Below are 10,277 nucleotides of genomic sequence, written 5' to 3' on the forward strand. Positions count from 1 at the left end.
AGAGAAGAAAAAACGTAGATTTTAAAATGTTAAAACCTTATGAATCTATTCCATCAGTGTGCACCATAAATAAATCTTATATGTGAAAAAAAAATCAGTATTCGCTCTAGTTATTGTCGGTGCGCGATTAGCTTGATAAAATTTAATTTGCTGTATTGTCACGTGACGCGTCTACGTCACATGTAAACCACTGGGAAGATGGCGGCCGCCGGAGGAGAACCTTCCACTCAGAATATGTCGGATGAATTATTTCAAAACTTCATCTCTGAGGTACGATTAAATAAATACGACCTCGTGCGTTCGACGGAGTTGCACAGTTTCTGTCGGTTGAATACAATCAGTTATGAGTGATAAAACAAGATTTAATGAACAAGGCCTCGCAAATATGAACATCGGCTAACGATAACATGCTACCGTTGAGTGAGATGCTACTGTGAAGTACATCGGTTTAGTTTCCTTTGCCCGCTGTTGACATGTCATAGGATTTCATCACATTTTGATTGAAGTAAATTATTATGAGGACAGGAGCTGTTAGCCCTCTTGTCAGGGATCCAGGTCAATCTAAAAGCAGCGCTAAACATTTTCAATATTGCAGTCCAGTAGGGTTAGTGTATCTGGTTTTGATTTAATAGTTTTCATGTCTTTAACAGGTGAAACAGATTGAGAAGAGAGACTCTGTTTTAACATCTAAGCAGCAGATTGACAGACTGCTCAGACCTGGTTCATCCTACTTCAATCTCAACCCCTTTGAGGTGAGTGCAGGTGCTGTAAAAATACTACCCAGAAATAAAGAAAAGTCAGAGCAATTGTGTTGTAGTAAGTCATAATTGTGTGCATTACAACGTTGTAGCTAAATAGGTGATTCTTTACTGATGGCATCTTATTCACTTGTCTTTTGTTAATGGATGCAATTTCATGCTTACACGATTTCATGTGTGATTAAATGATATAATCTCGATCACTTTAATAATCAGTAGTACTGTCTTAACAGGGAGTTTTGCTGCGTGTTTTGATAACAAACACAAGACTTTTGCTCAATTTCTATGAATAGGAATTGTATTGTTGTTGTGGTATTAAAACTAGCACCAATAGTTTGTCTCTACTATTGTTTTGAATTTAGTAATCTGGTATAGAAACTACCCCATAATATCCTCATTAGATTAAATATTATCATAGATTTATGATACTGGATTGCAGCCAATATCTGATTAATTTTAGCTGATACCAATATCTAAGGATGCACAGTATTGTTGGCTTGATATCAGTATCAGCAGTTATTAGCTTGAAAAGTGAAATATTTATATTGGCAAATATGAGAATTTCTGCTGACATTTACAATGATATTTGTCTATAAAAATCTGTCTATATCGGTCGTAAATAAAGGCCATACAAACAGAAGATGTAGTGGATTTTTGGGCTGGATCAACAGACCAACTTTCATTGAAGTTTTTTTCTTTATTCACCTGTTTGTCAAGCTTTGAATTGTGTGTTTTAAGGACTGAAGTTTTTGGTCTGAATTATATCTAAATATCCACATCGATATCAATATCAGATACTTACTGATATTTATACCTATACTAATATGTAGTTCAGACCTAAAGCTGAAAGATTCACAAATTTCAGTCCTTAAAAACACTTTAAGTTGTAAAGAATAATAATGAACAACGGAAAAACTTCAGCTGATATAGGTCTTTTGGTCAAGCCTAAAACTTCACTGACTTTTTAATTTATAAGGCCAATATTTAAAGCTGATGTAGCCAGATTTTGTCAGCCAGTTATTCACAATTTAAACTGATATCTGCCAATTATATCATACTGATAATATCGTGCATCCCTAAATTTCATCACTAAGAAATAGGCTTACAAAAGTTCTAATGTGAATCTTTAATTTGAGTGTTGTGTTTAACCTTGCAAAGCAGATGGATACGCCTGTTTCCTTTTTCTCACTGGCGAATCCATCTTGCAAAGCTCCCATATGAACCATCTGGGCCCGGTTAGAAAGTGACAGGATCAATCAGCAACGAGGGGCAGTATTTTCGGGTGCTGCGGAGTTGTGACGCAAGCAAGCAGCAACAAGAGGCCGGTGCAATTATGGCAGAAGAGATTAGCGTGGATGCTGCTAAAGCACCAGTTTTATCAGAATTTGACAACATTTCTTTGTTAAAAGAAGAATAAAGAACAGCAGTGAGTAGTTTTCTTTTAAAAAAAAAACACAAAAGTTGTGTACTGACATGTCTACAGTCGCCATGGTTTGCGTTATGCAGTTCTTTATGGAGTTTACTCCTCGGTAGGGATGCAGCTTGGAAGTGGGGCTACATCACGTGTTTTGTTGCTCTGATTCGCCTGTAAAGATGTGACAGACAGAACGTTCATCCAGTCACCCTCCAAGTTTTTCTGCCCTTTCCCAAACACTGACTGAGAGGTTTACCAGATGGAAGTGTGAAAGACACCTCACAATGTTCACATTATCTTCAGGTGCTGCAGATTGACCCAGAGGCTACAGATGATGAGTTGAAGAAGCGATTTCGGGCGGTGAGCTCATAAATCTCGTCTCAAAGGCGTGCTGTTTGTTTGTATATTGCATAGAGCACATTCTGTTTGCTAATTTATTGTGTCTTATTTCCATGCAGTTGTCAATTCTGGTCCATCCAGACAAAAATCAGGATGATCCAGACAGAGCGCAGAAAGCCTTTGAAGGTAAAGTACAGCACTGATTGTTATCCATTTTAAGGTTGTCATGAGATTAAGAAAAGTGGTTAAATTTAACTTGAATGTCTGACTGTTTTCTAGCTGTGGACAAAGCCTATAAAATGCTCCTGGAACCAGAGCAGAAGAAGAGAGCTTTAGATGTGATTCATGCAGGGAAAGAATATGTGGAGCATATGGTGAATTTTTAACACAATCCTTATCCCTCAATCATTCTAAATCCCTAAGTCTCTGTTTTTTCATATTTCTAGTTAGGTTTTATTGTTTAAAGTCTAATTTTTGTACCATTCTGTTTAAACAGGTGAAGGAGAAAAAGAAAAAGCTGAAGAAAGATGGGAAACAACAGGATGTGGAGGAGGATGACCCTGAAGTGGTTAGTCATAAAAATATGCACTAAAAGTTGAATTACCCCCAAATCTGGGCATACTTTATTACCTTTTTTAATCTGGATAGCTGGCTGCCTTCTAAATACCAGTGACACCAATATACCACCATAAAATGCTCAAACCTGTGCTGTCATTTCTGCAGATGGAGCCACCAGCATAACCCATTACAACCAAGCCGACACTACTGTAGTATTTAGCTGCCTGACCAATATACGAACAGGGACTTTAAAGACATTGTTTACAAATAACATGTACTCTAATATGGAGGTGGTCCCCTTTTTGCAGTTTTAACAGCCTCTACTCTTCCTTGAAGGCTTTCCACAAGGTTTTGGGAGTGTTTCTCTGGGAATTTGTGCCCGTTCAGTCTGTAAAGCATTTATGAGGTCAGGCACTGATGTTAGGCAAGAAGGCCTGGCTCACAGTCTCCACCCCAGTCCATCCTAAAGGTACTCGTTGGAGTTGAGGTCAGGGCTCTGTGGGGGCCAGTCAAGTTCTTTCACACCGAATTCATAAAACCATGTCTTTATAGTCCTTACTTTGTACACCGGGGCACAGTCATGTTGGAATAGAAAAGGACCTTCCCCAAACTGTTGCCACAAAGTTGGAAGCATAGCATTGTCCAGAATGTCTTGGTATGCTGAAGCATTGAGAGTGCCTTCACTGGAGATAGGGGGCCTAGCCCAAACCCTGAAAAACAGCCCCATACTATTTTCCTCCTCCACCAAACTTCCAGTTTGGCACAATGGCGTTCTCCTGGCATCCGCCAATCCAGACTTGCCTATCTGACTGCCAGAGAAGCATGGTTTTTCACTCCACACAGTTTTAGTGCTTACATCACTGCCAGTGGAAGTTTGAAACTCCTCCGCTATAGAATCAGCAGAGTGTCGGTGACTTTTATGCACCTTAGCAATTTTTGACCACAGTCTTTGATTTTTTTTTTGTGGCTGAGTTGCTGTTGATCCTAAACACTTCTAATAATATCACTTACAATTTACCGTGGAATATCTATCATGAACCGTCTAATTAAAATTACAGAACCACGCTTGAAGTCACTGAGCTCTTCAGAACAATCCATTTTTTATCACAAATGTTTGCAAATGACGACTGCATGGCTAGATGCTTGATTTTATACACCTTTGGGAAGTGGTTTGATTTAAACACCTGAATCCAATAATCAACAATTGTGGCCAAATACTTTTGTCAATGCAGTGTAGATGGCAGCTACTTTTAAACATTTTTTCTACCTCTTAAAGTCCTCTGGATCAAATGAAAGGGCTTCTCAATGAAAGGCAATTAACCTAACTTCTGTGTTACAGCTAGCACAAGTACACACTCCACTTGTCGAAAACAGGTGGTACTTAAAGAGTGACACATCTGGACGTAAAGTCTATATTTTGATCAAAATAAAACTTATGATCACTTAAGACTACAGTTTTGATTAACATGCTTCAAACATGATATCTGACATTAAGTTGGATTTTTTATTAAAATATGTTATTTTTAGACTAAAACCTCAATTTCAGTGTAATTTTAGATAACCTATGTTAAAAAAAAATCAAATATTTTTCATGGTCATGTCTGCTCCCACATTGATAACACTTGACTTTTTCTTTACCAGTTCAGGCAAGCAGTTTACAAGCAGACCATGAAGCTGTTTGCAGAGCTTGAAATCAAGAGGAAGGAAAGGGAAGCAAAGGAAATGCATGAAAGGTAAATCACATTAAAGAATATCTGGATTGAACTGACTCCAGCCCTCTATTTCAGTCATGATTTTTTTACATTTGATTTGACTGAAATTTGATCACACATTTCACTGTTCAAACAGGAACACATTTTTATTCTGAGACGTGAATTTTTTAATACTTCTGTCTTACTTCACAAGGAAAAGGGCGAGAGAGGAAGAAATTGAGGCAGCTGAGAAAGCAAAGCGAGAGAGAGAATGGCAGAAAAACTTTGAGGTGAGTTCCTCCCAGACTCTGGGATTTTTTTCTTTGAGTAAACATTAAGAGCTTTTTTTTGTATTTGCATATAGTGAATGTTTTGTGTGTTCGTTCATTTTTTGTGTTTAAAGGAAACAAGAGATGGCCGTGTGGACAGCTGGAGGACCTTTCAAGCTAAAGGCAAGAAGAGCAAAGAGAAAAAGAACCGGTCTTTCTTAAAGCCACCTAAAGTGAAGATGGAGCAGAGGGAATGATGTAAAAGCAGGACTTTTATTAGAATCCACTCACTGTTATAACAACCCCCCCCCCCCTTCCCAGTTTTGTGTCCTCATCAGCTGTGGTCAGATGTGGAGTTATCACACAGTCGTCAGTACACACGACAGCCAACACTTCCTCATGTTGTCCATGGAAATCGTAGTTTTGTACTCGGTTTTCTAATGTACATATCTGTGATCAGGACCCAGGGATCAAACGTACGTCACACAAGAGAAACGAAGCATCTTCCACTTCTGTAATTGATGAGAAAAATGTGATTTGTCTTTATTCTTGTTTACCTTTTCTTTTTTTTTACTAAATAAAGCTTTGTGTTTAAAAGCAGGCCATATAGTGGTTTAAAAAGCTGAGTTTAAAACTTGCAGAAAAGGATAGTAGCTAGGTGTTGTTTGGATATTTTCAAGTATGTTTTTATTTTTTTAAGTTCTGACAGAAGTTATTTTACAAAGCAATCTAAAACTGTCCGAAGTTACACAAATACATGCTGTCAGATGGGAGCAGAACTGAAAGATATTTAAGATTTTGAAATATTTTACACATTAATTGGAAATCCTCCTTAGTTCTGCACATCGTTGATGTATTCATTAAAAGTTGCCAATTTCACACCAAACATCTGACTGGTGTTTGTTGCAAATGAAGTAATATGTTGGTTCAAAAAGAAAGAACAAAAAGCTTTCACCCCTTTAGCTTTACTTTGGACTTCAGAGGGAATAAAACAATACATTAAACACATAATATGTGTAACATGATACTGGGATCACCATGATTTTAGCACAATTTCTAATGGTTTTTTGATTTTTACAAAGATATATAGTCTGACAATATAAAATATATATATAATTTTATTTGTTTTTATTCTTCTAAAAACTTAAGAGTATTTTTTGCAATTTTGAAGATGTGTAATTACTTAAAATACAATGTACATTTTTTCTTTATAAAAGAAAATACTGATAAACCCTACTGCCATAGACCAATAGAGAGATGTATTCGAATCATTCAGGTTCCTCATTATTTTCATCACCAACCCCCTCCCCCTTTGGGCCCCTTCACATGCTCAAAAACTAAAGAAAATCAGCACACGTGTGGTCTAAAAAACACAAGGTTGATAAAGGTTTCACAAATGGCCCTAAGGAATTGCCTCAATAGTGCTACCATTCATGCTTGACCTGAAACTTGGAGGGCAGACTCAACTTGAGGAGATCCACAATAAAGTTTCCTGGAGCAAAACCCTAACCCCAACAGGAAACCAGCCATTTTTCATGAATTAGCAAAAAATGGCGATGTTTTAGGCCTGTTCCACGAATCATACTTGATTGTACTAGTTTTTAATTGCATTGCAACCCATTCAAACAATTTTTATTTTCAGGATTGAGGACAATGGATGAATAAAATTGCTTTAATACAAATAAGTGTGTATAACATTTAAAAACAGTAAACAGAAGTAGTGCAAAGATGGATACAAAGTAAAACCTGCAGAACTGTTGAGGTATCAAGTGAAAGTAATATTCTCTAAGGAGATAGTCTAAAGAAATCAAAGTAGAAGTTTTGTTTGCATTCCACCATTTCTTGTTTTGAAACCTGCCTTTTTGTCACCTTTGTTCCATAAGCCTTCTCTCCTTCAAGTATTTGGATTTTAAAGATCATTTCAACAGTCTATATGTCCTTAAAATGTGGTGTCACATCACTTTGCATGGATCTCCACCTGCAGCAGATGTAGCAGCTATGCCAGGAGATCCAGTACTGCCTCCCATCATGCTGTCCAGACTGAGGCCTTGGAAGGCTCCAAAGAAGGACTCGTCCTTCACCGGGGCTGACTTTCTGGCAGATGCGGTCTGCTGCAAATAGAAGAAAATAAATGTTTAATCCATTAACTGGCATGCAGTAATAGTAAATAATATCTCTGTAGTTTTTTGGCTGTCTCACCCTTGGGAGGCAGTGGTGGCTTCTGAAGTGAGTTCTTCTGACTGTTCTCTCCGCGTTCTTCTTGGCAAGATTGGCTTGCTGTCGTTTCCTTGGGTGAACACAACAGAAGGAGCATTTAGCTCAGCACATGGACAAGAGGCTTATTCATGTGAGGGAACAGCTTTATCCCCGTTAAGCTGAGTCTGTCTGGCCAAAAATGTCAGCAGGATAATAAGGTACTGACTGAAAACTTTGTAACACTTTCAGAAAACACTAGAAAATGTAAACATTCAAAAAAGGCCAGATTTTGTTCCCCATCAGTGGCCTACCTTTCTTTCTTTAACTCAGCCTGGTATATTCGCAGCCAGGAGTCCGGCACTTTCTGACTGCTGCAGGGAAGGCTTCTCCTCCTGCTGACGCTCTTCCTACGGGTGAAGCTGTTTCTGCGGACAGACTGGCTCCTTTTAGCGGGGGCATTTTTACCCGACACACAGCTGGTGAACTGCTTCAGAGGGGCACCCAGAGACATGATGGAATCCATGACCAAAATGAGCAGTTGTTGGGCTTCCTCCTTTGATACGTAGCAGAAATTAGGCTTTTTCTGCAACCAGAGGAACAAAGTCAGTTAAAACTTTTTATTCTCATGGAACTTTCAATTTCTGTTAAAGTATGAATGAAGAAAAACAGCTTAAAATGAATATATAAGGGAAACAAGACAAACTATACAGGTCCTAACAAAAAAACAGGACTCACCTTAACGCCTTTTAACTGATACAGTAAGCTGATAGTATCATATGAGAAAGCTGCAGGTTGTAGAGTCCATTTGTTGCATTGCTCCCAGCGTTCCAGCTAAAGTACTTGTGCACACCTATGCTTTGTGTCTGTCTGTTCTTATGGAGATCTGAGGGATGACCTCCCTGGACCTCAAACAGGATTAAAGGAGGACGCACGAGCCGTTTATCTCATTAACAGCAGAGAAGCCCCAAACCAACCTGTAAGGAAAACAGCTGTTTGTTTACATTTGAGCACAAAACCAGCTTATACAAGATTGATTTTACTGTTTTGATGTTGGACTAAGGGCTGTATATAGTTGAATAGTCAAACTTTAGTGATAAAACTGTCATGTTTCATGTTAAAGTGACAGCTGATGAGATCAAATGGAGATAGGAAGTCAGACAGATGGAGCATGGGCAGACTGAATTGGTGACGTTTCTGTGACGCAGATTTTCCCACTCATGTCCATTTTAAGTGCCATTCACCTTCATTGACTGGAGACGGCCCATTCACTAACTTGAATGACTTGTTTTATTCATTCATGCCAGGACCTGGATGGATTAATTCAACCTGGAAATGAATTCAGGTCAGATGACACAAAATCCATCATTTCTTTAATTACATGTCTTAATACAATCCAATATTACACCAATCCTTCGTCTGCACATCTTAACTCTACTGCATGTATGCAAAGATTCTACAGTTGTCCTGTACTATATCCACTCAAATATCAGATCATGATCTCACTAATTTCTTGTGATTTATTTACATAAATCTTTGCATTCACAAGTCCCCCTGTGTTGCAGATTCCTTTGCTACTACAAAGACAAAGACAGAATGGGGTCAAGGTTGAGAAGTGACTCTGCTAAATAAAGTAGACCGGCACCTTACCAACAGATGGTGGAAGATCGTGTGACGAAGCATCAATACATCTGGACCTCTGTCACCGCATCAGCTGTCGTCCTGTTTTGAGCATGACAACTGAGATTAAGGGTTGGGGAGAAATAACAGCATTTAGTTTGTGAGATATTTACCAACTCAAAGCAAAGGGTATAAGATGCCAGGATGAAGTCCTGAAAAATGAAAGAAAAGTAAATATTTTAAAGGCTGCTGGCTGTTACAGCTGCTCTCCTATGTCACTTTCTAAGGGCAGCATATTTTTCTGTTCAGAATAGTTACTTCTCTGAGCCCACTTCTGCTTGTAAAATCAACCAACTATGAAGAAAATATGAACACATAGCTTAAATTAGTTAGTATTGTAATTAACATGCTCATTCAAATTTGAGTGAAAATGTTACAACTGATAGTTAAACTAGCCAAACAAGTTATAAGTTTAATACTCATTTTCTAAATAAAAAGACAAAATTACAAGGCTTTACAATGACATCAATGCCAAGAGTGATAAGAGGTCCACTACCACCTCTCCTCTGTGGATGCACTGGTTCAAATGCATCAATAAGCCTTAATACAAGCAGTTCACCTAATATGATTGCAGAATATCAAGTGAAAAAAAGTGAGGCAGGCCAGGAAGGCAATCCCTACTATCAAATTCAACATGTTTAGTCCTAACATTTTAAAGATGCATATCATCAGCATATCAGTATCAGCAGATATTGTCTTATAAAGTTATTTATTAGTATCAGCAAATAGGACAATTTCTGCCAATATTTACAACCAATATTTATAAATATAGGCCACATGTAATAACACGTGTCCTGCCTAGAGGTCCACCAAAACAAACCCTTGTAAGCATTATTCTGTCTTTGTTTACATTTGCAATGGGTTTTATTACTAGATCTTGGTGTACTTTAAATCAGGGATTCTCAACTGGTCTTTCCATAGAACCACCACCCAAATTTCCAACCACTAAAATTCTACTAATAAAAAAATTTGCAGTTTGGGACCTTGATATGGCAAAACATATTCCTGAACAAAGCAAACAGACAAAACTTTGGGAGGACACGCATGTAAACATGTCGTTTCATTCTGTTTTACCGTGATAACATTGATTTTGTTTTTTTTTTTTTTTTTTTTTAAGATTTTAAAAAATGAAGACATCCTCAATGGAAAATCATCTTTCTTCAAAGGCTTGCTATCCAGAAATAATAGGATAAATAAGCCAAAATCTCAAAAAAAAAAAGACAACCAGAATTTACATTCTGTCCAGAACAACAGAGAGAAATAAAAAATAAATGGGAATATGTCAGCCTAGAACTATTTGCCACATTTTTCTTCCAGGCACCAATTCGCGACCCACATTTGGGTCCTGGCCCACTGGTTGAGAACTGAAAAACCT

General features: G+C 37.9%; 2 protein-coding genes across 3 annotated transcripts; one reads left to right on the forward strand and one right to left on the reverse strand.

Moving 5' to 3' along the window:
• Positions 1–188: 188 nt before the first annotated feature.
• dnajc8 (DnaJ (Hsp40) homolog, subfamily C, member 8) lies at positions 189–5,835 on the forward strand. The gene is made up of 9 exons (XM_041807952.1): positions 189–270; positions 651–752; positions 2,476–2,532; positions 2,631–2,697; positions 2,791–2,885; positions 3,008–3,079; positions 4,711–4,802; positions 4,975–5,050; positions 5,164–5,835. The coding sequence occupies exons 1-9, from the start codon at positions 199–201 to the stop codon at positions 5,284–5,286; spliced, it is 756 nt and encodes a 251-aa protein (XP_041663886.1). The 5' UTR covers positions 189–198; the 3' UTR covers positions 5,287–5,835.
• Positions 5,836–6,171: 336 nt separating this feature from the next.
• Positions 6,172–10,233, reverse strand: si:ch211-81a5.8 (uncharacterized protein LOC560648 homolog). Of its 2 annotated transcripts, none has more exons than XM_041807954.1 (4): positions 7,961–10,233; positions 7,537–7,808; positions 7,229–7,316; positions 6,172–7,137 (listed from the first exon to the last, which is right to left on the reverse strand). In XM_041807954.1, the coding sequence occupies exons 2-4, from the start codon at positions 7,746–7,748 to the stop codon at positions 6,982–6,984; spliced, it is 456 nt and encodes a 151-aa protein (XP_041663888.1). In that variant the 5' UTR covers positions 7,749–7,808; positions 7,961–10,233; the 3' UTR covers positions 6,172–6,981. The 2 variants fall into 2 exon arrangements, with proteins under 2 accessions (XP_041663888.1, XP_041663887.1); XM_041807953.1 differs by having other exon boundaries at positions 6,172–7,140.
• Positions 10,234–10,277: the final 44 nt, after the last annotated feature.

Source organism: Cheilinus undulatus, linkage group 16 (genome assembly GCF_018320785.1).
Source record: "Cheilinus undulatus linkage group 16, ASM1832078v1, whole genome shotgun sequence".
Taxonomy (NCBI): domain Eukaryota; kingdom Metazoa; phylum Chordata; class Actinopteri; order Labriformes; family Labridae; genus Cheilinus; species Cheilinus undulatus.